We start from the raw sequence: 21,186 nt of genomic DNA, 5'->3' as shown, positions 1-21,186 counted from the left end.
TATCTGAAGGGCACCAGGGTGTCGAGGTAAGTGAAGAGGGAGACATGTCTGGAAGATACGATGATGGGGGAATCGATACCCGGTACTTTTGTGTTTGTCCGACTGGATGGGTCGGAAAACTTGGACTGTGCTTGAATTAGAGTGCTTTGGAAATTCGGTAAACGTTAACAATGCGCGGCTGCCTAATCGACGATCTAGCCCGCGCGGGTAATTATCAATCCCTCTATGGAAATCTCCATCTCAGGTAAAGGTAAACGTGGTTAACCTTGGATGGAGGTATCCGTATAGAGCAATGCGTATACTCGTACGCCTTACTGGCTACGCCCCTAGTGATGGTAACGTTTGTAATGTCGTCTATACAAGGACTGCGTGCGGATACTATAGTGGTGATCTCTACGCGTAATGCGTAAGCCGGTAAAAGAGTGACACATTTCGAGCGAGTCGTGAGGAATTGGCAGAAGGGAAATAATATATAAAAGGAATAGGCATCGGATGGCCTCGAAGATGAAGAGCTGGGAACCTCATCCAGCATCAGATCTCAAATAACACAAACATCCTCCGCCCTCTTCCTCCATCAACCTAGAATTCATATTCACATCGACTTTTCAAAGAAATCCAACAATGTCCGACAAACCAATCCTCCTCATCCTCGGCGCAGGCCGCAACATCGCCGCCGGCGTAGCATCCCGCTTCTCCACCGCAGGCTACGCCATCGCTCTCGTCTCCCGCAGCTTCCCCCCCGAAGGCGGGCCCACCGCCACAACCGACCCAGAAACAGGCCACCTCCGCATCCGCGCCGACCTCGCCGACCCGGCACAGGTCGTCTCAGCCTTCGCCGAAACAAAGCGCCATTTCGGCGGACGGGCGCCGCGCGTGGTGGTCTACAACGCCGCTACCGTGAGCTCGCCGCCCGACGCGGACAATATGTTTAGTCTGTCGCGCGAGGCGTACGAGAGGGATGGGACGGTGATGAATACCTCTGCGTGGGTTGCTGCCGGGGAGGCTGTCAGGGGGTGGAATGAGGCTGGTGGTGATGGGGAGGAGGAGGAGGCGAAGAAGGGGAGGTTTATTTACACGGGCAACTTTTTGAACGAGACGATTTTGCCGTTGGCGGAGTATGTCACGCTCGGGGTTGGCAAGAATGCGGCGTGGTATTGGGTCAATGTTGCTGATGGATTATATAAGTCGTCCAAGGGGTGGAGGTTCTTTTACGCTGATGAGAGGAAGGAGGATGGTAGTTTTGTTGGGGACACGCCTGGACCTGAGTCGAATGGGACGTTTTACTTGGAGCTCGCCGAGGGTGCGCGGGATTTGCCTTCTACGGTTACGTTTGTCGATGGCAAGTATAAGAAGTTTTAGGTACTTTCTTGTTGCGTGAGGTCACCTTCTTGTTTGCTTGCGAGGAGAAGTTGACCTGGCGAGAATGATGAAAGCCGAGAATGATTCAAAGTGAAATATTCCGAGTCTATAATTCGGGACTGATGTTGTCCCTTTTTGAAAGGATTTGACCGCTCAGAATGCAGATTTGAGCATGTACCTGAAGTGTTGGTGAAAAAAAGAAAGAGCACAGTCAACTCGAACTCGTGAGCTCTACGAGGGGGACAAAAAACGAGCTATCCATGGCATTATGTAGGACCGTGAGCCAACATACGATAGAATCGTACCGCTGGGTCATAGACTATAAATTGTGAATTATTCCTTCATTGGTATCCGTACCGGATGAAGGCCATCTGGATGCGTATTCAGGAACTGGCTGAGAGAGCAGAGTCGGCTTCCGGCTCATCTACGGTGACAGCTGTGATCTGCGAGCAGGTTTGACGAACTTTGGTGTCATCTAGGAACTTTTGACCTGAATCATGTTTAATCGATGCACAATGGATAAAAATGATACGTCGTGAGGGTCACACGATCAATTCTAAGTATGGTAGGTGTTGTCTCCGACGGAGCCCATGGGTCGGTCGATGCCCGGTTTAACGCCTACGTCATTTTCCGCCCGATAAGACTTATCGCCGACAACCGGGACTGCCCCTCATTGCATTATCGAGGTTTCGGCGATAAAGATAAGATTGTGTGCGCAACGCCCTTTCGCAAACTTATTACCCCTCGAACGACTTTTGAGCCCACCCACCGCGAGACCGGCGAGGGACCAAGCGTATAATCAGTTTGCAGACGGAGACTCGCAGTCCCTTTCTTTCGCCCTCCGCTTCCCTTACCTTACCTCACATTACCGACAAGATGCCTCGAGATCCGCTCATTGGTCTAGTCGGCAAGCCGTCGGCCGGCAAGAGCACGACGCTCAACAGTCTCACAGACGCCTCGTCAAAAGTTGGTCCGTAAACCTCCAAATCCATTCGACCGAGAGAGAGAGAGAGAGAAAAAGAAAACCCGACGCCCACCGACCTGGTCGCTGATGGATATATCGTGATAACAGGAAACTTCCCGTACGCCCTGCCTCTTCTCCCTGTTCCTGGCCGTCTCCGTCCTATGATCGCGGTTGTTCGCAACAACTTATACCCAGCATCTTGCACTAACACTCAGCCCTCTCGCGCGCTCTTCTCCACAGCTTCACGACAATCGATCCCCAAAGAGCAATTGGTTACCTCCAAATAGAATGCGCCTGCGCGCGCCACGGCGTCTCGGACCGCTGCCGACCCAACTACGGCGCCTGCATCGAAGGCCGCCGCTCCGTTCCCATCGAGCTCCTCGACGTCGCCGGCCTCGTCCCCGGGGCGCACCAGGGCAAAGGCCTTGGCAACAAGTTCCTCGACGACCTGCGGCACGCCGACGCGCTGATACACGTGGTGGACGCCTCGGGCACCGTCGACGCCGAGGGCAAAGAGACGCGCGGCTACGACCCGTCGGTCGACATCGCCTGGCTGCGCGGCGAGATCGTGGCCTGGATCCGCGGGAATCTGATGGAGAAGTGGGGGTCGATTCGGCGGCGGCACATGGCGATCAAGGCGACGGCCGTCGATACGCTACAGGGCCAGTTTTCGGGATACGGCAGTACCTCCAACGTTGTCGCGCGGGCGCTGGATCGGTTGGGTATCAAGGAGCCGCTCGAGGACTGGGACGCCGAGACGATTGACCGCGTCGTCAACGCCTTTACAGACGAAAAGTTCCCGACCGTCATCGCGCTCAACAAGATTGACCATCCGGACGCCGATAAGAACATTGCCAAAATCGCAAAGATGCAAGACCCCAACACCATCGTGCTGTGCTCCGCCATTTCGGAGATTTTCCTGCGCAAGATGGCTAAGCAAGGGTACGTCCAGTACACGGAAGGCAGCGAGTTCGTCGACACGCGGGAGGACCTAATCGAGCAAGGGGACCCGACGGGCGGGGGGCTCAAGGAGCTGGACGAGAAGAACCGCAACCGGATAGAGAACCTCAAGGACATGGTGCTCTACCGCTTCGGGTCGACGGGCGTGGTGCAGGTGCTCTCCAAGGCGGCCGAGATCCTGGGCCTCGTCCCGGTGTTCCCGGTGCGCAACACCACCTCCTTCTCCTCCGGCGCTGCCGAGTCCAAGTTTGTCTTCCGGGACTGCGTGCTAGTCAAGAAGGGCACCACGGTCGGCGAGGCGGCGCGCAAGGTTATGGGCGACGCGCCCATTGCGTATATTGAGGGCGTTGGCGGCCTAAGAGTCGCGGAAGACCACCTCGTCACAGTTGGAAAGAACGATGTAAGTGTCATCCCCTCTTTTGTGATACTCACGCATACGGGTCTCCTCGGCACCATTTAGGCTAACGTCATCTTCACACACAGATCTTGTCGTTCAAGGTCGGAAGAGCTTGATGAAGAGTCGCGGCTATCTCTGCGTTGTCCAACAGAGTGCCTGCCTCATTCCCATCGCAACCGCATAAACTGGGAAGTACCCAGTGACATTTGTGATTCCCCGTGACCGGGCACCCCTTTGGAAAGATGGAAGGGGGTTCATCGCAAATCGTTAAAAAAGCTCCATATAGAGTTGGGAGGCGGGTACTTCGGAATAACCGCCCCCCTAGCCCAGCAAGGCGAGAGCGATCACCTGGGGCCAAGGGGACCATTCAAGGTGGGCCTCGAAAAAGAATTAAATAAAGAAATTTCAAAAAGCTCAGGACTGCCGTTGGCAGTAGAAATCGTGAAGCACTATTTTGGACTCGAGTCATTGCGATGTGGATCGTGTTCCCTCTTGTGATGTTCTGCTCTACCTCTATTTTTCGCATTCGCGCTTCGCGGCCATACCCGCGAGATCTCGTTTTCTCTTTTTTTTCTTTCTTTTTTTTTCCTCTTTCGATTCCGCCCTTACCAGTGACCACGGGTTGCGGTCTGCGCCTACCAAAAATGCAATTAAACTAACAGACAGGGATACAGGCCTCGTAGCGAGGGCGGTCCCCCTGTCCCACCGGCGCAGCGGCGCTTGCTGCCAGCCAGCCACAATGGAGCTCGGGCAGCGGAGCTCTTCTTCCCAAAATCCAAGCCACTGGCCCCGGACGCTTTTGGCTTCGCGCCGATTCCCAAAGGTACACCGTACCCGCAGTGCCGAGCTATTCTACGTCCGAGTTGCATACGCGTCCCTCGGCTCCCGCTGCGCTGGCGGTTTCCCATGTTGCAAGTGAACGTCCTGCTGTATCCCGTAATACCGTACGGAATGCCCGCGAGGCAGACTGCGAGCAACAGGGCGGATCAGCAGCAATTTGGGGGCCATTGGCTTGCTTACTTCCCTTGCTTGGGCTAAGTTCAATGTGACAGAAACAAGGTTATTTTGCACTCACAAACCCATCTGAGCGCAGTCATCGCAAAGGAAATAAGCTCCAAAGTAGCGTCGCAAAGTCGGATGTTTCTGACGGTGATATAGAATCTTTCTGGACCTAAGTTGTGACTGTTTCAATGCGGCAAGCATGACATCACATGGATCTACGCCAATGGTTTAGTGGTTTAGCGGGAACGTCCAACCGCGTATTGAGCGCAGCTGACCGTGTTCGGCAGGCTGCGGCATGGTCGGAAGTATGAATTCACATCACAATGCACGTATGGAGAGTAAGACCACAGTCGAGGTTTTGTAGTGAAATAGTTTGAAGAGATTGATATGTCGGGTATCGAATTAAGCATGCTACACACAGCGCGAATCCCCCCTCCACTTCCTCGTCCTGAATGCCTGCCCAAAACAAATCGTTTTGAAAAGTCGCATTCCGCAAGGTGAGAAGTAACGTGACAAAGTCCATAGATTGGTACCGCCAGGAGTTATGAAAAGAGGCCGTTGCTGTGTCGTTGTCGTAAAAAACAGTGGTGGAGGTTGGTGAGGTAGGGGTAATAGGCCAACCCTGCAGAGCAGCAAGCATCCTTGCAGCTGACGCAGGAGGATCCCCCAGCATTGCCGGATGAGACGGAAAGCCAAGGTCGCTGGAATGCCCGGCCACCGCCTACAGTGTCGCACTCGTTGGGAAGGCGTAATTGCACATCCTTGCGAGAAGAGTTCATGTCGCTTTCGTTGTTGAACATCGTCATGCTCTCTCGTGTAGGCGGTTACGATCGGAGAATTGCAGCGACGATTCGCTTAGTACTTCAGGATGATATACAGAGCGTGGATGATACCAGGAAGGTAACCTGCTTTTGTTAGTTGAGTCCAGAGCGTCTGAAAGACAGTTGAGCTTACCAAGAATGGTCAACAGAATGTTGATGAAGAAGTCGGCACCGCAGCCACGTTCAAGGAAGACACCAACGGGCGGGAGGATGACGGCAAGAATGATCTTGCAGATATCGGAGGCGGTGAAAGGCATGTTGATAGATGAGTGGTGTTGTGAAACAGTGTTTGTGTGTTTGTGTAGGATAGTTCGTTACGAGATCTTGAAGATCTGATGGTTGATGTCGAATGTAGGTTCGTTGGTTGATGAGGGGAGGGGAATTGGGTGGTAAGTGGGTTGGGGAAGAGATGATTAAATAGCAGGAATGAGAGCAACTGCCAACTGGGAAGCCACAGCCCAACGCAGGAAAAATAAAAAAAGGCAAGGACGAGCTCACAGTGATGTGATGTGGACTTGCATGGGCCACCCCTTCCCGCTCTACTTCGTACTCAGTACCAACCTGACCTTACCTTTACCTTACGGATACGTCTGACAAGGGACAAGCCAGTCGCAGGTGGCAGGCCAGTGAGGCCCGGCAGACATGTCTTCCCCCTCCAAAGTACCCAAGCGCAGCCTCCCAAGACGAGCCAACAAGCAACAAGAGCGTCTGGTCGTGCCGCGAAAGGCTTGGGGGTGTGGTATGAGAGAGGACTTGCGTCATCGACTCATTCCCGGTTTGCAGCGGCAAGGGAAATAAGGCACAAGCGGCAGGACCAGCACACGGCCACACGAACTGCAAGCTCTGGGCCTCTGGCCAGGCCTTTTACGCCTTGAGAGAAGGGGGAAAAGATGGGATGGCTTCTTGCCGTGCGTTGCGGACAAGCCACACCTCCGCCCACTTTAGCAATGACCTTGTCTCTTTTCCTCCCCCGGCCTGCTCCTCTGCACTGCTGCAGGCTCTCCTTCCTGCGGAAACAAGCACCCGAGCGGACCAGACGTGAGCCCCTTACAACGTATCACCGTACCGGATACTCTTTCTGCATCTGCACTGGGACACACGGCATATGGGCCTTCCTGCTGCCTGTCATGCCTTTGTCGCTACACCGGGCCTCTCAGTGCACACTGCCAGGTTTCTCGAATTCCATTGACGAGGATTGATGCCTGCCCGGCCTCCGAAGCTCGCTTCCATCCACAGCAAACATCTGAGATCTCCCCTACCTTACGTCCCTTGTGAGGTTCCCTCTTTGCACTCTCGCGCTGTTCGCTTGATCGTCTTCAATCACGGTGGCCTCGGTTCCCGATCTGTCCTTACTGATTCGAGCCCTATTGCGCGTCCTTCCATCCCTCTTGCCCAGCCCTTCCCGCCGTCATTGAGGGGCCCTGTGCGGTTAGTCCGGCGACATTGTCAAGCAACTTGCACAGTTAATTCCTGCTTAATTCCTATGCTTGCTTCCTCATGTACCTCTGCATCTTGGCTGGGTGAACTCTTTTCGGTGGACGCGATAAAGGTGGGTGCTACGTCATCAACCGAGCCCTTGCTAGCGCCGCGCTGGTGGGGTCCGCTCTTCTTAATTTTGCTCCTTTTGCTCATGGCTCCACCCGTCGTCATCCAGTCAAAACAGCTCCGAGCAGGTCAGGGGACCTCCCATGCATCTGTCAAGCACTCAAGCCTCAAGGTGCGTGTCATGAGCCACAAACGCCACATCTCGAAAGCTGATCTATGGCGCAACAGTGACGACTAAGCCACAGTTTAACTCCAGGGTCTGCCTGTCTTGTCCATGTCGAGGCCCCCAACAACTGAGGAAGTCAAAGGTTGATGCTACTCTCTTCTCCAGCGGACATCGGTCCGTCCGCGCTCGCTGCGGAGAAGGACGCAACGCACTGGCGATCCAAGTGGTCCTTCTCCTCCACCTGAAGATTTCCTTTTCTTCATTCGTCCTAATTCTCCTTCTTCTCCCTGGACGGCACACGAAAAGCTGTCAGTCATGTCTCACCAATGAAACCCAACGCCCTCGTGACTTATGACGCAAGGGGCCCGGTCATGCCCGGCGGCAAGAGGGCCAAGCCGGTTCGGCAGCTCGCAGGGCTAGGGAGGAGACGCGGCCTGTCTCCGCTCTGCAACGGGGAATAGTCAACGTGGGCGGCGAAAAGACGTCAAAATTCTCAATCTCGCCCTCGCTCCGAGCTCGTAGGGCTGGGCATGATCGGCAGCTTGCGGCAAGGCCAGCTGTGGCTGGTAACTGTGAGGTGTGCCACGACGGATATTGCGTGCCTTGGTCAACTTTGCGATTTCGTCGCAACGAACGCCACACTTGCGCACGCTTGAGGCTCAAGGGGGCGATGATGTAGCGTCACATTCGCGTTTTCGTTGAATTCCCAGATCCGAGGCTATTATTAACATGTTTATTTCTTGTTTCGGACGGGCCAAGCTACCTCATTGGCAATCGCCTCTAGCTACTGTACATCAGCTTCCCCACGAAAGCCAGGTCTGGCCAACAGCATTGGACTAGTTGTCATAGGCAATCCTAAACTGCCTAGACATGCATGTCTGAGGCTACTAACCACCGGCCAGTGTTGGTTTAGCATTGGGCATGACACAAATGGCTTGGAATATAGACCAAAGCCGCGAGGTCCGTACTGTCGCCGAACGGCTGCTTGCACAAGCGGTGCCGTATTCCCGCGAACTATGCCGTCTACGACCTGTTAAGAAAAAAAAATTGTAGGTTGGACTTGGCTTTAAGCGCCCAAGTAGTTCATTCGTCTTCGTTGGCGGAGGAAGCCATTTTCCTGCCAAATGCCAATGTGCCACCAATCGTCTTGCCCAAGATGTATCCGCCGTAGAGGCCGCAGACAATCGTGACGGGCCACTTCTGCCACTCGCGGTCCCAGTCGAGCGGAATGGGCACTGCGCCGAGCCACGCGCCCAACACACCTCCTACGAGCCCACCGTATGGTTCGTCCATTGGTGCCGCCGCGCTGGCGAGAGCAGCCCAGGTGCTCCCATCGACTCCGTGAACGTAGAAGAGCGGGAAGAACGAGAGAACGGCGACATTGGCGGAGCAGAAGAGGGTATGCGGCAGGTGGGTCTGGAAGGGGGCGCCGAAGAGGACGAGGACGATATGGATGGCTGGCGTGGTGATGATAGCGAGGAGTAGGGACAGGAATAGAGCCTGAAAGGATTCCCATTCTTAGCTATGGCCTCACGATTTGACTGAACCTGTGACTTACAATGAAGATATTGGGCCCCGTGCTCTCAACCGCCTTCTTCTTTTCGCCCGGCCGAGGCTTCCTCGACGGCTTCACGCTTTGCGATCCAGCGGCCGGCAGACTGACAAAGGCGTAGACGACCTGGATCGCGACGACGATTGGGAGCGAGTTTTGGAGGGTTCGCACGGGGTCTGCCACCAGGGAGCTGAACTGCGCGAGGAAGAGGCCGGAGATGAGCACCGGCTGGAGATGTCTGACGACCTGCGCGGCAGGGCTCGCTAGGCCGTGGACGGGATGCAATCCGCTGTCCTTTGGCTTGCCCGCGTCGGAGGCGGCCTTTGATGATGATGGTGCTGACATCGTCATGGGGTCGACCAGTGGCATGGTGTGGGTAGAGGAATGAGGCGATGTATTCGGACGGGTTCGGAGGCCCAGTCTCCTGTCGTTCGGTCGGAAGCTGAGGTAAGGTGCGGGTTGATCTCGTGAACGGGTACCCGGAAGGCCACGGCTCTGGAAAAATTCCGGAACGGGCGCGTCGAGGCGCGAGTACCGTGCATCCGGATCCGACCGGGTCACATGGCGATAAGCTGTGAAGGGTCTGATAACAAACCCCAGATTCATCAACTGGCTGGCTTACCTAAGTCGGACACTGAGCCTCTGTTAAGGTACGTATCTGCAACAAGTTCTGCTCATATGTAGAACACAAGCAGCTGTCTCACGAGTTACCTTCTTTGGGTCATGATTGTTCATCTCAAGGTTGCGATCTGCTCTTCTCGGGATCTGAAGGACACAAGTTTGTCGACTCGGAAGCAAGGCATCTGTCAATCTTTCCCCGGATTCACCCTCGTCAGCGCACCCAGCCGGTCGGGGCCTGTGGTTCGATAGCTGAAGGAAATGGCGATCATATCATTGGCACAGGATTCCTCGCCCCGCTTCTGCCCAATCAGCGCTCGTACTCGGTGTCTCCCGTCAGACCACATCACCCCATTTACTGTTGGCAGTCGTCAGGAAACCATCTGAAAACGCACGATCGCCCAACGTCAGTTTTTTTTTTCTTGATTGCCAACGGCTGGAATCCAAATGGGTCTACCCAACTCGGGCTTTGCAAACCACGTTACCAAGCGCCCCTTTCGCGGCTGCGTCTATTGGGTGAGACATAGTTGTCTTTCGTGATTCACACCTTTTTTTTGGTGCTGCAGAAACCCAAACCCTTGGCCCTGGCTTTTGGGGGATCCGTTTAGAAGATGGGATGGCATGATCTTGACCCGGCCCAGATTAGAAGCCTCGTTCGTTCCCGCCCAGGCACGGCAATCTTACGGGCAAAGCTGCCCGCCCATCTGCCCACAATAGGCGTTTGCCGTTGGAAATCCCGGAGTCCTTTGTCAAGATTCACAGATCTCGTAGGTATGCGGGTTGGAGGCACAATCTTTTCCTTGGTATAAGATCCGAAGCAGCTTCCCGTCTGTTGTGTTCCCATTCCCGTTCTCATCATCATCACACGTCAACAACATCAAACAGAGTCTCAACTCAACCACCAAACAAACTCTCCACTACATCTTTTGTACGAGTGTATTACATTCCACCTCACTCCTCTCCATCAAAGCAACAGAAGTCTCTTGACTTAATACCAAAAAAACCAACCCTTCAGTCATCACTCAAAATGTCTCCCGCATTCGCCGCCCGCAACGCTGCTCGCTTCGCCGTCCAGCGCAGACAATTCACTCTCCTCCACAACATGCGCAACGTCGCCCGCTCCTTCGAGCCCCATCCCTTCCAGAGGATGTCCCAGACTGGTGTTCACGCCAAGCCCTACTACGGTGCCATGATTAAGAAGCGTGCCGTCACCGCAGCAATGTAAGAAGCCATCACAGCCTTTGATTGTGCGAGTGACAACAGTGACTAACACTGCATTAAACAGGTTCTTCCCTCTTGCTTTCGGCATTCTCGGTTGGCCCTACGCTAGCATGCTGCTTGTCGACGGCCACATGTAAGCAGCCGCTTAGTTAATTCATTCCCATAAAGGAATGCTTGGCAACAACGAAATAAGGAGTTGGAAGTTACATTTGGAAATTTGGGATATTTAGGAGATACCAATACATATCTCAAGCATCTGAAGGCGTTCGGGGGGGGCTTCTTGGATACCTAAAGCATCAGTAGAAGTCCATACGGACCATACATAGCTCACTTTGTTCAAATGAAAAACGAATATTAAATCTCGTCGTGAAATAAGTTTCAGCTCAAGAAACAACAGACTCATTTCAGTGATCTTACAAGTGCGATGAAAACTTTGGATTCTGCGTCGTCCCAAGTTCTACATTGACTTCACTTACAACTTACAAGAGACCCTGAGAGGCCCGTGCACGAAAGCTCCGGATTGCGCTACTCCACTTTTGTCCTAGTCCCTCATTCGCGCCCATGCAGCTCCCCGGACTGCTACCGCGTCGTGTTGAAGCTGCCACTTTTGACCATTTTGACAACACCACCACCTCCCAAGGCAAGCAACTGCGACCACGATCCTGCGACAATACCTGACAGTCAGGTGCCACCGACCTGTCATCAAGCTCGAGTACGGCTTTCTGTTGACTGCCATCGAGCCATCTGGCATCGAACCGCCCCCACTTGCAGTCACCGCTCGACCAACAAACAAAGGGGTTCCGCCGCGAAAACGAAACGAAACGACCAGCACCAGGGGAACCGTGAGGGCTAAAGGGCTCGAGGTGTATACAACCGATACTCGTTTGTTCTGAGTTCTTGGATGTATCTCACAAGATGACGGATTCATTGCACAACGCGCCAATCGTCCTGGACAATGGCTCCGGTACGATCCGCGCCGGTTTCGCAGGCGATGACCTGCCCAAATGCTACTTCCCTTCGTTCGTCGGTCGGCCCAAGCACCTGAGAGTTCTCGCCGGCGCGCTCGAGGGTGAGGTGTTTATCGGGCAGAAGGCGGCAACGGAGCTCAGAGGCCTGCTCAAGATCAGGTATCCGCTGGAGCACGGCATCGTCACGGACTGGGACGACATGGAGAAGATTTGGGAATACGTCTATGGCGAAGGCCTCAAGACGCTCAGTGAAGAGGTTCGTTTGGCACAGATAATGTCTCGTTTGATTTGCGAGACGCACCGTACCTACTTCTGATACTAACCCCCGCCCAAAGCATCCCGTTCTCCTGACCGAACCACCCCTCAACCCTCGCAGCAACCGCGATACAGCGGCCCAGATCCTCTTCGAGACTTTCAACGTTCCGGCACTGTACACATCAATCCAAGCCGTTCTTTCATTATACGCCAGCGGTCGGACGACCGGTATCGTTCTCGACTCAGGCGACGGAGTGTCACACGCGGTGCCGGTGTACGAGGGTTTCGCCATGCCGAGCAGCATCAGGCGGATAGACGTGGCCGGACGCGATGTGACCGAGTACATGCAAATGTTGCTGCGGAAGAGCGGCTACGTCTTTCACACCAGCGCCGAGAAGGAGGTTGTGCGGCTCATCAAGGAGTCTGTCACTTACGTCGCCCATGACCCCAGGAAAGAGGAGAAGGAATGGGCAAACAGGACAGACCCGGCCAAGGGCGTGGAATACGTTCTCCCGGACGGGCACAAGCTCAAGGTCGGTTTCTCGTGATTGATGAGGGCAAGAATAGGTGAGCTGACTATGTGTACAGATCGGTGCGGAACGGTTCAGGGCACCGGAAATCCTCTTCGACCCCGAAATCATTGGCCTCGAGTACCCTGGTGTGCACCAAATTGTCGTCGACGCCATCAACAGGACGGACCTCGACCTGCGCAAGTCTCTCTACAGCAACATCGTGCTCTCTGGCGGCAGCACATTGACCCGGGGCTTCGGTGACCGTCTGTTGACGGAGCTGCAACGATTGGCCGTCAAGGACATGAGGATAAAGATTTTCGCGCCGCCAGAACGCAAGTACTCGACATGGATCGGTGGAAGTATCTTGGCTGGTCTTAGCACTTTCCGAAAGGTAAGTTTTATTCTGCTCGCGTGGTTGTATGTGGACTCGGTCCACTGCGTTATTCAGACGCTGACCCCTTTTTATAATAGATGTGGGTGAGCATCGACGACTGGCATGAGAACCCGGAAATCATTCACACCAAGCTTACGTGAGACGGTTCTTGTTTTTAATTCATATCGATGAAGCGGTTTCCAGATGGCGTTACTGGCTCCCCTCCCGTCGACGTTTATAGATCTAGAGCTGTGTTCACCATTCTGTTGGGCCTAGCGAAAGACAAAAGGGGCAACAACCGGATGAGTAGATGGAGTTTAGATATCATGAAGTTGGGAGCGAGAGAGAGAGGGGGGGAGAGAGAACGACGATTAGCTGGATTTGAGATTTACCCACCCTCAAAAGACATTGGCATTCGCGGAGCCGTTGTCGTAGGCAAAAGGCAGCATATGAGGTAATGGTCAGCTAGAAAGTTGAGAATGATACCCGAACCTGTTGTCTCTTTGATCAGCTATGCAATTTGTGCGTTTGAACATGCATTGCCGTGCCATCGTATGCAGCTTGCCGTATGAATTGGGGCCAGATGGTTGGTTATGGTAAGGTTGCTTGACATGCGTCCGACGGGAACCGGGGGTTGCGTTGGCATTCAAACATTTCTTTTTTTCCTTTGGACCGTAACAGTCTTTCTATCCGCAACCTTATCTCCGTGTCTAGCCAAAATAGCGTCAATGACCATCTTTTCTTCTGTCTTATCTATCATAACTTTGTTGTTGTTTCCCATGGGCCCTGGGTGTTTGCTCGGTGGGCTTCCCTGGTCTCGTCACATGCTTCTGTCAGATGTCAGGTGCGATTTCCATGAGTTTGTGAGAGATGAGTATTCATTGATATTCTGATTCTGCCGGTTTAAGTGAACTGCGACGGTTCTATGTTGGTTTGCGGTTGGAGTTGGGGCCCGGAACTGGGGCTGAGATAGTGCTGGCGAGTACGGATACTTGTGGTTGTATTCATATGTACAATGTTTGCCGATCAGAGCCGTGATGAGTGATGTTGGTCTCCTTGAGTTGGAGCGGGTGAGCGAAGGTGAGGTTTGTGGATGTGAGACCGGGGGTTATCATTGTTGGGCGGTTAAGGTTGGCTCTTACCTACCAAGGAGGACACGTGGGGGCGAGTTGAAAACATATGAGTACAACTTTTTAGACGCAATGTTGGGGGTCTGCCATCTTCGGACTTCTGTAAGGGTTTGTGATGACTTGTCGGTACGCGATAGTTCTTGCCCATTGAGGTACGATTTGTCCAAGGCTCATTCAGCCAAGACAACCACACTGTCCTACGACCCAGCATGCCTTGGTTAGTTAAACAAGATTACTGAGCAGAGATGTTTGTCGCAAGCAAATTATGCAATTGAGCCCATTGAGATTCTCATCGCCCGGCAGTTGAAATTGTGTCACATTGTTGAGCGTAGTTGAAGTCATTAATGAAGTGTGAAACAATTGATATTCAAGAGGAAACCAATAAATGGTCCCTCCAAGTACTACTTTGCTGAACAACCAGATGGGTGTATCTGGGGGTATTGTGTCCCGCCGCGCTCGCTCTCATGCCATTCCCCAGAAAATACAAGCCATTCCGAGGCCGCTTCCGCTATGTCCTTGATAACTCATTCCCGTGTGTGCTTTTTCTTTGGTTTCCGTAAAACGCCGTGCCGTTGTGATTATGAAAAAGAAAAGAGGTGTGCAGAGACGGCTCAGTTAGCCTTGGTGACCCGGCGCCAGAAGTTGCCGCCGCGGTTCTTGAGAGACTTGAGCGAAGAAGTTGACGCAGACTCATCCGAAGCGCCGCTGTGGACGGAGGAAGCGTCCGAGACGCGGCGGGTGACGTTGCCGGCGCCGCCGATACCGACGTGACCGACGGCGGCGCGGTCGCGAACCTCCTGGCGGTCAAAGTCCTCGTCAAAGGTGCGGACGAGGCGCTCAGAGGCCTCGTGGCGGTTGCCGGCGCCGCCGATGCCAGAGTAGAAGCGGCGGGTTGCGTCTCCGTTGCCGGTGGGCTTGAGGGGCGTGGTGATGCCGGTGGCCGGGGTGAGGACCTGGGGCGCCTTGCGGATGTTGCCGAAGCCGCCGCGGCCGGAGTAGATGTAGGTGTTTGGTGCCACGGTGGGGTGAGGCTCGGTGACGAAGATTTGGGAAGGCATCTTGGTGGGTTTTATGTGTTTGGTGTGTGTGTATGTGTTTTGGGTGGTGGTGGTGGTTGTACGCTTCGAGATTTTGTGTGAGATGGGTGTAAGTGGGATGTCAACTGAAGTATCGTCTGAACTGTGAGATGAGGACTTGGATGACCAGTCGAGAATGTGTGAGATGTGTCTTGGATGAGTCAATGATGGGAGGGCGGGATCCTCGTGAGAAACAGCGAGAGGAGGCCAAGGTTATTATAGGTTTGTCCTTGGAAGAGTAGGAGGTGGTGGAGGGCTAGTCTCACGGACTTTGCAGTGTCCTCCTGACAAGCAAAAGTCTCTCCCATGGCCCCATGGGCTGAGTGACGGCGTTGCACTCGCAACGAACAAGGTGTGCTCTCTCACACTTGTGAGGGAAGAGGTACACCAGGTAGGTACGTAGCTACGTACTGATGCGCAAGACTTTTTTCTTTCTTAGTGTGAGAAGGAAAGAAAAATAAAATAAAAATGAATAAAACCGGAGAGCCCACATTAGGAAAAGTTTTGTCAGAGAAAGGGCGGCTCTCGAGCAAGTCACAAGTGAGGAGGCGGAGAAGATCTGGATGTGCAAAATTAGCATGGCCCCCGAGGCCCCGAAACAACGGGAGCGGAGCTACGCTAGCTAGGCTGGGTCCAGGCTCATGGGTAGCTTTGGCCTTGGCCATCACTTTTTTCCAGGTCAGGTTTGCTATTGCCAACTTGTTGGAGCCGGTGTGAAGAGTGGGCAGAGAGAAGAACATGCATGTCGTGATGCAGTGAGTGAATGACAAGACAAGGTCAGATGTGTGTGAGACATGGGTCTTTGCCGGAGGCATGCTGCATATGCCGTCTGCCTCGCCGGGTTGCTAGGTATTTTACCACCACCAACGCACACGCTCTGAGCTCTCCAACCCATGCCATATATCGCAAGCTGCTGGGCAGTGCATCCGAATGGTAACCGGACAGAAGAGCTCTGTGTTATCATCAATAAGCAAACGGAGAGTTCCAAGTTTAGCTACTTTCTGGTTGCTCAACGATCTCACTGATAAGAGTTGCAGAAAAGCAACGAGTAACGCCCGTTGCGTTGTTTGTTATTCCTACGCATTCACCCCCAACGGACCCCAAGCACCTGGAAGAGCAAGAGAGCAGCTAGGTACTATCGGCAGAAGGCGAGCTTCCATCATCCGCCCTGGTGGTGATTGATTTTTTTTTTTCTCTCGCCCTCTCCTCCTCTCCACTTCTTGGCTGCTAGGTGGACCTCGTGACTCTTCAAAAACCTCCAGTTGTCAAATTCTCGCCATGAAAAGACGCCATTCTGGAGCAAACGATGGGGTAACGTTTTGCTAATAGATTACCGCTTTCGGCCGTAGCGCGGCCTCGGGAGGGCCCACTGGCTGGTCACGACGCTCCTCTTTAAACCAAGCCTGAAGGGCTGGGAGCTGGGGAAAACGGGGCTAATGCAAGGAACGTGGAACGTGCTGGACGGAATTTCGCAGTGACTTCTTTGGTCTGGCAGAGTTTTATTTTTCTTCCTCTCCAACACCTCACCTTGAGCTTGGGGTTCGTTTCTGGCGCTCGGGAAAAGCTGATCCTGATCGCTGCTGGCATGTTTTGGCTGAACGGAGTGGATAAGACTGGGACGCTATTAGATCACCACCCCCCCCCCCCCCCCCCCTTGCTAGGGCCAACAGCTTTGTCGACGACGTCAAGGAGTCCTGCCCGCTTGTACCATTACCGCCCCCGCCAACCCACCCTGTCGTCGACCAGTCATCAGTTTCCTGGGGGTAATGGGAATCCGTTTGCTGCGTCTCTGAGTGTCAGCAGACCTTTTTTGAGCCCATGTCTGATGCCACGATCCTGTTGCAGGTTTGAAGGAAATTTCGTTGACGAAGCTCGTCTCGGTTTCGAGGCAAACGTGCTCCCTTGACAGCCTTCGGTTCGCTAGTCTGGTACCCGCCTGCCCAACCCTCGTTGACGTGAGTTCCTGGCTAAGTTTCGCCTTGAATTCAATGGTGAAGCCAGGTTCAAGTCACGACCTTTGAGGGGTCTTGGATTCGACATCAAGGTACCAAGTGCCACAAATGTCCCTTTTTTTTTTTTTTTTTTTTTTTTTTTTTTTTTTTTTGGATAACATGTCGGGTCGCTAAGGTGACTGCGGGACAATGAGTAACGTTGGACTTGCCGATAGAGAGGACTGAAGAGGAATTGACAAGTGCAAACTGCATTATGAAGACATTCGACTTCAAATCACCACTTACACCCCGCAGCTCCCACCAAAATCGGGAAACCGCTTTCTTCAAACTTCAATGAACGGAGCGGCCCGCAAAGCTGTCATCCGATCTGACCCTCAGCATTTTGGATTATCTGGAGACCGCACTCTTCTCGGGTAATCTACTCCATCTCAGCTTGCGAAGCAATAGTAAATGGCCACCGTTCTTACCCTCTGCAGGCCATCCTCCAGAAAAATAAAAAGCCACCAAGCCATCGTCAAATCTGGCTTACACCAAACCAAGCCCTGGGCTTGAAAGGTAGGAGTCCGGCGCGCTCATCAAACCGTGCCGTCTCCATTACGTACAAAAAGCCAGAGAAAAAAGCCAGGAGCCCAGGACACTTTCCCCAGACGCCCGGCGAGCGCCATGATCCGCCATCTTCCTCCACATATCAAATCTCCTTTACCCCGCGTTTTCGCTGAACCTGGCTTCCCTCCGGATGAGGCAAAGCCCCAGTCCGGAGCTTTGAGAGGTGCCATCTGATCCGTCAATCCGTGTGATCAAAAGTTCTTCCCCCATCCCTTGGGGATGAGCATGGGGGAAGAAGGGGGTCGGTGACTGGTCGGGGTAACGGTGCACTCTCTCAGGGCTGAGCGCCCGCAACAACGTGGTTGAAGCTGTCGCTGCGGGAGCATCTTTGTCCTTGGGAAGGTTGTGGGTGGTTCCGATGCGCCCGGCGAAGAGAGTCGGCCGTTTCAACGTCGTGTTGAAAAAGGGGATGCTTTGTGATTTTATCTATAGCCATATCGATGTCTGATTATTATGATTAGTCGCCACTGTACTGAGCTTACTCTCTTGTCCATGGCTATAGACCCGACTGCTGACTTGTCGTTGTTGTTGTTATTGTTTCGAAGCTTCTCGTGGTTCTGTGCCGTCTTTTGGACACCTTGTTGTGGCCAGAGTTGCAGCGTGCTTTCCACAGTTTTCAACTTACCTGATTCTCGCTGATGATATTGAACAGCACCAGACTTCTTAACACCTCTCAAGTAGCTACTTACACTTAGTCTTCTGACTAGGTTGCCTGAAGAGTCGACGACAGGAATGCTCATGAGAGAGTTCCGGATACAATAGTGGCAGCTCACTGAGATTCTCGTCACAGAGCTGGTGGTTGTGCACTTATGAGAGAGTCAGGCTGAAAAGGCAAACCTGTATTGTCGAGAACATGTCTTGCGAACATCATGGCCTCGAAGAAGACGCTCATCTTGTCATTTGGCGTTTCGAAAAGCTTTCCTCAAGGTATCCAAAGCTACAAGGTCACCACCTCTCAAGAGCCGAAATGTCTGTTCCCTTTCACAGGCATACCAAGATCATGCACATGAAGCTCAAATAGGCGGGCTTTGAAAAACGTCTTGGGGACTTACTATGCATGCTTAAGTAACTTCGCTTACGCCAAGACGAATCAAGTCAAACCACCAAAACATCTAGCATCGCACCCAGTAGTTCTTACTCGGTACGATAAAAATGCCATAGAGAGAGTCGCGGAAGATGAACTGCGCAGTATGTTCCAACCTCGGCGCGGAGGAAGCCAAGGGCCAGAAGCTCGCCGCGAACCAGCGCATGGCCAAGTTCATCGAGCTTCGAGACCTCCAGCGATCCGCTACGACCACATCATGCCGGCCCTGCCAGCTCCTCTGGGCTGCGTTGCGTCTGCGAAAGAAGGATCTATATGAGCCCGGCGGCAAAGAGGTATCTGGACTGCTACAGATGCGCTTCGCATCAGGCACTCCGCTCCAGATTTCCGTGTCAGGCTGGGGAGAGGGTAACATCGCTCTGGAGCTCTTCTCGCGACGAGGTTAGATATGAGTCCCTACGTCAGAATCATCACTTGATTATCTCGTTCAACTCGCTCACTACATAAACAGACGACCACGGCGCATGCCATCCGACAATCGGTCCAGCCCAGGAAGTAGAGAGCCACTCGTCCTCCCCGGCCAGTCTTACCCTAGCATCATCATGGCTCCAAGACTGCCTCGCAAACCACCCATCCTGCAGACAAACAGCATCAGCCTCGGTCCTCCCGACCCGCGTCATCGACGTCGGAACCAACAAAGACCTCCACGAACCCCGCCTCGTCGAGTCTCGCGGGGCCTCCGGTGCATACGCAGCGTTGAGCTACTGCTGGGGTGACCCAGCCTCCCACCCAGCCTTCAAAACGACCCGCCTCAACTTCACCGCGCATCAAGATGCCATGCCGTACGCCGACATGCCCCCGACCCTGCGGGACGCCGTTGCCATCACCAGAAACCTAGGGCTGCAGTACCTGTGGATCGACGCCCTCTGCATCATCCAAGGCGACGCCCAAGACTGGGCTCGGGAGGCGGGCCGCATGTGCGAGGTCTACTCCAACGCGACGGTGACCATCTCCGTGGACCACGCGGACGGGAGCGGCGTCGGCGTCTTTGCGCCCCAGGCCTTTGGTGTCCCGCCGCAGCGCCTCGACGAGCTCGGGGACGGCGTCGTGCGGCCGGTCTACGTCCGTGACGAGCTCAAGAGGAAACACAACGACATCACTGTCCTTCTCCGGACCACCGAAGCAGAAGGTGCACACGGGGAGCCCATCAATAAGCGTGCGTGGACGCTGCAGGAGGCGATTTTGTCGAATAGAACGCTGCACTATACGACCAACGAGCTCGTCTGGGAGTGCAACACCTCGCGCTCCTGCGCCTGCCGCCGCGACCAGCCCGTCGAGCTCGACGAGGAGTCGGTCCGGTGTTTCCGCTCGCCAGAGCTGTTTCGGGCGCTGTCTTCGGCGGAGAGGGCGTATCTGCAGTGGCGGCAGGTCGTTCAGCTCTTCTCGGAGCGGTCCATCAGCTTCGACGCGGACCGGCTGTCGGCGCTGTCTGGGATGGCGAAGCAGTTCTGGCTGATGCATGAGGACGTGTACGGTGGACGACGGGAAGACCATCGACTGAACCGGTATATTGCCGGCTTGTGGGAGGGAGATTTCGCGACGCAGTTGCTCTGGACCGCGGACGACGATTACTGGCGTAATCCCGAGACCGTCTCGCGACGGCCTGGGAAGTGGAGGGCGCCGAGCTGGAGTTGGGCGGCTATTGAGGGGCCCGTCATGTTCCATCCCATGTCGCACTTCAAAGGTGATTTGGAGGTGTTGGATGTTCGGGTAGAGCCTCTCATGGCGGAAGATATATACGGTCAAGTCTGTGAGGGAGCTAAGATCGTGGTTCACGGGGCTATTGTACATGGCCTCGAGATCACGACTACAGAGAAACAAGATGGTGATTTGATGATGGGGTTCACGGAAGGCGTCAGGTACGACCTCGTGGATGCGAAGGCGAACAGGTACACCATGATCTGCGACTATGCAGGATCGGTGACCCGGGGCGAGCGGTATTCTTGCCTGCTGGTGGGAAAGACGTGGAACAGGGGCGATGCCCGTTCGTATCACGGCTTCATCGTCCTCGAGAGGGTGGAACCCGGGATTGAAATCTTCAGGCGGGTTGGCGTATCGTTCCGAGCAGGGGCCTTGAAGGACACGAACGAAGTGAAGCTTTTTGACGGCGTGGCTCGCGAGTTCATCACTCTCGTCTGAATGGCACGAGGTTAAAACAAAATGAATCGCCCAAAAAATTCTTTCCACAGAGATGCATTCAAGTGGACAAAAGGTTGGACGATCAGGGGATTGAACCCTGGGCCTCCCGCAGGCGCTGAAGGTATGCAAAGCGGGCGCTCTACCACTGAGCTAAACGCCCGGCATTAACCGGAAACATTTCTGGCGATGTGAATTCGACCGCTGAACCAAAATCTTAATCCTTGCCCACCTTGCGTGCTTGCTCTCTGTCCAGCGCATCTCAAGGTCAGGCTGAGATCTCCATGCAAGCAATTCTGACGTGAAAACCAGCGTGGAGATCACCTCTCTCATTGCCTAGAAAAGGCAAGGCGGCTGGCTGTGTGCTTCATGGGAGTCGATGTATTTCGGTAATGGTATCTGCCGGATCAAAGCCTGTGACTCCATTCAACGAGGATGAATTTGCTTCACGCAGCGTAGATCTAGGAGATT

The 21,186-nt window shown here is 54.0% G+C and overlaps 10 protein-coding genes and 1 non-coding gene across 11 annotated transcripts; 6 read left to right on the top strand and 5 right to left on the bottom strand.

Annotated features, from left to right (window-relative positions):
• Nucleotides 1–621: 621 nt before the first annotated feature.
• BDP55DRAFT_626030 (short-chain dehydrogenase/reductase SDR) lies at nt 622–1,359 on the top strand (the record flags this gene model as incomplete). Its single annotated transcript, XM_060571574.1, has 1 exon — nt 622–1,359. The coding sequence occupies one exon, from the start codon at nt 622–624 to the stop codon at nt 1,357–1,359; it is 738 nt and encodes a 245-aa protein (XP_060436211.1).
• A 538-nt stretch (nt 1,360–1,897) lies between these two features.
• BDP55DRAFT_642997 (P-loop containing nucleoside triphosphate hydrolase protein) lies at nt 1,898–4,180 on the top strand. Its single transcript, XM_060573487.1, has 4 exons — nt 1,898–2,329; nt 2,432–2,441; nt 2,564–3,683; nt 3,767–4,180. Exons 1-4 carry the CDS (start codon nt 2,236–2,238, stop codon nt 3,794–3,796), a joined length of 1,254 nt encoding a protein of 417 aa, XP_060436210.1. The 5' UTR covers nt 1,898–2,235; the 3' UTR covers nt 3,797–4,180.
• A 1,357-nt stretch (nt 4,181–5,537) lies between these two features.
• BDP55DRAFT_722983 (plasma membrane proteolipid 3) lies at nt 5,538–5,760 on the bottom strand (the record flags this gene model as incomplete). Its single annotated transcript, XM_060578679.1, has 2 exons — nt 5,538–5,587; nt 5,637–5,760. The coding sequence occupies 2 exons, from the start codon at nt 5,758–5,760 to the stop codon at nt 5,538–5,540; spliced, it is 174 nt and encodes a 57-aa protein (XP_060436209.1).
• A 2,537-nt stretch (nt 5,761–8,297) lies between these two features.
• BDP55DRAFT_722982 (GPI biosynthesis protein family Pig-F) lies at nt 8,298–9,135 on the bottom strand (the record flags this gene model as incomplete). The annotated part of the gene is made up of 2 exons (XM_060578678.1): nt 8,298–8,714; nt 8,773–9,135. The coding sequence occupies 2 exons, from the start codon at nt 9,133–9,135 to the stop codon at nt 8,298–8,300; spliced, it is 780 nt and encodes a 259-aa protein (XP_060436208.1).
• A 1,276-nt stretch (nt 9,136–10,411) lies between these two features.
• On the top strand, nt 10,412–10,742 carry BDP55DRAFT_722981 (uncharacterized protein; the record flags this gene model as incomplete). The annotated part of the gene is made up of 2 exons (XM_060578677.1): nt 10,412–10,605; nt 10,670–10,742. 2 exons carry the CDS (start codon nt 10,412–10,414, stop codon nt 10,740–10,742), a joined length of 267 nt encoding a protein of 88 aa, XP_060436207.1.
• Nucleotides 10,743–11,107: 365 nt separating this feature from the next.
• Nucleotides 11,108–13,246, top strand: BDP55DRAFT_132266 (actin family). The gene is made up of 4 exons (XM_060565515.1): nt 11,108–11,829; nt 11,909–12,361; nt 12,417–12,731; nt 12,812–13,246. The coding sequence occupies exons 1-4, from the start codon at nt 11,521–11,523 to the stop codon at nt 12,872–12,874; spliced, it is 1,140 nt and encodes a 379-aa protein (XP_060436206.1). The 5' UTR covers nt 11,108–11,520; the 3' UTR covers nt 12,875–13,246.
• Nucleotides 13,247–13,267: 21 nt separating this feature from the next.
• On the top strand, nt 13,268–14,157 carry BDP55DRAFT_642979 (uncharacterized protein). Its single transcript, XM_060573486.1, has 2 exons — nt 13,268–13,557; nt 13,622–14,157. The coding sequence occupies exons 1-2, from the start codon at nt 13,307–13,309 to the stop codon at nt 13,749–13,751; spliced, it is 381 nt and encodes a 126-aa protein (XP_060436205.1). The 5' UTR covers nt 13,268–13,306; the 3' UTR covers nt 13,752–14,157.
• A 12-nt stretch (nt 14,158–14,169) lies between these two features.
• Nucleotides 14,170–15,091, bottom strand: BDP55DRAFT_132250 (uncharacterized protein). The gene has a single exon (XM_060565514.1). The coding sequence runs from the start codon at nt 14,899–14,901 to the stop codon at nt 14,455–14,457; it is 447 nt and encodes a 148-aa protein (XP_060436204.1). The 5' UTR covers nt 14,902–15,091; the 3' UTR covers nt 14,170–14,454.
• A 2,479-nt stretch (nt 15,092–17,570) lies between these two features.
• BDP55DRAFT_626024 (uncharacterized protein) lies at nt 17,571–18,217 on the bottom strand (the record flags this gene model as incomplete). The annotated part of the gene is made up of 2 exons (XM_060571573.1): nt 17,571–17,903; nt 17,960–18,217. The coding sequence occupies 2 exons, from the start codon at nt 18,215–18,217 to the stop codon at nt 17,571–17,573; spliced, it is 591 nt and encodes a 196-aa protein (XP_060436203.1).
• A 436-nt stretch (nt 18,218–18,653) lies between these two features.
• On the top strand, nt 18,654–20,718 carry BDP55DRAFT_689501 (heterokaryon incompatibility protein; the record flags this gene model as incomplete). Its single annotated transcript, XM_060576749.1, has 2 exons — nt 18,654–18,960; nt 19,031–20,718. 2 exons carry the CDS (start codon nt 18,654–18,656, stop codon nt 20,716–20,718), a joined length of 1,995 nt encoding a protein of 664 aa, XP_060436202.1.
• Nucleotides 20,719–20,793: 75 nt separating this feature from the next.
• Nucleotides 20,794–20,878, bottom strand: BDP55DRAFT_t21. The gene has a single exon. It is a non-coding gene; the product is annotated as a tRNA-Ala (tRNA).
• Between the last annotated feature and the right edge of the window lie 308 nt (nt 20,879–21,186).

Source organism: Colletotrichum godetiae, assembly GCF_030913485.1.
Source record: "Colletotrichum godetiae strain CBS 193.32 chromosome Unknown BDP55scaffold_2, whole genome shotgun sequence".
In the NCBI taxonomy this organism is placed as follows: Eukaryota; Fungi; Ascomycota; class Sordariomycetes; order Glomerellales; family Glomerellaceae; genus Colletotrichum; species Colletotrichum godetiae.
Note: the sequence above shows the minus strand (reverse complement) of the source record. Positions and strands in the feature narration are given on the sequence as shown.

Coding starts and splice junctions, on each gene's coding strand:
- BDP55DRAFT_642997 (XM_060573487.1), top strand. CDS start 2,236: ATGCCTCGAGATCCGCTCATTGGTCTAGTCGGCAAGCCGTCGGCCGGC. Junction 3,684..3,766: donor TCACAGTTGGAAAGAACGAT/GTAAGTGTCATC, acceptor CTTCACACACAG/ATCTTGTCGTTCAAGGTCGG.
- BDP55DRAFT_132266 (XM_060565515.1), top strand. CDS start 11,521: ATGACGGATTCATTGCACAACGCGCCAATCGTCCTGGACAATGGCTCC. Junction 12,362..12,416: donor CGGACGGGCACAAGCTCAAG/GTCGGTTTCTCG, acceptor CTATGTGTACAG/ATCGGTGCGGAACGGTTCAG. Junction 12,732..12,811: donor GTCTTAGCACTTTCCGAAAG/GTAAGTTTTATT, acceptor TTTTTATAATAG/ATGTGGGTGAGCATCGACGA.
- BDP55DRAFT_642979 (XM_060573486.1), top strand. CDS start 13,307: ATGGTAAGGTTGCTTGACATGCGTCCGACGGGAACCGGGGGTTGCGTT. Junction 13,558..13,621: donor ATGCTTCTGTCAGATGTCAG/GTGCGATTTCCA, acceptor TGCCGGTTTAAG/TGAACTGCGACGGTTCTATG.
- BDP55DRAFT_132250 (XM_060565514.1), bottom strand. CDS start 14,901: ATGCCTTCCCAAATCTTCGTCACCGAGCCTCACCCCACCGTGGCACCA.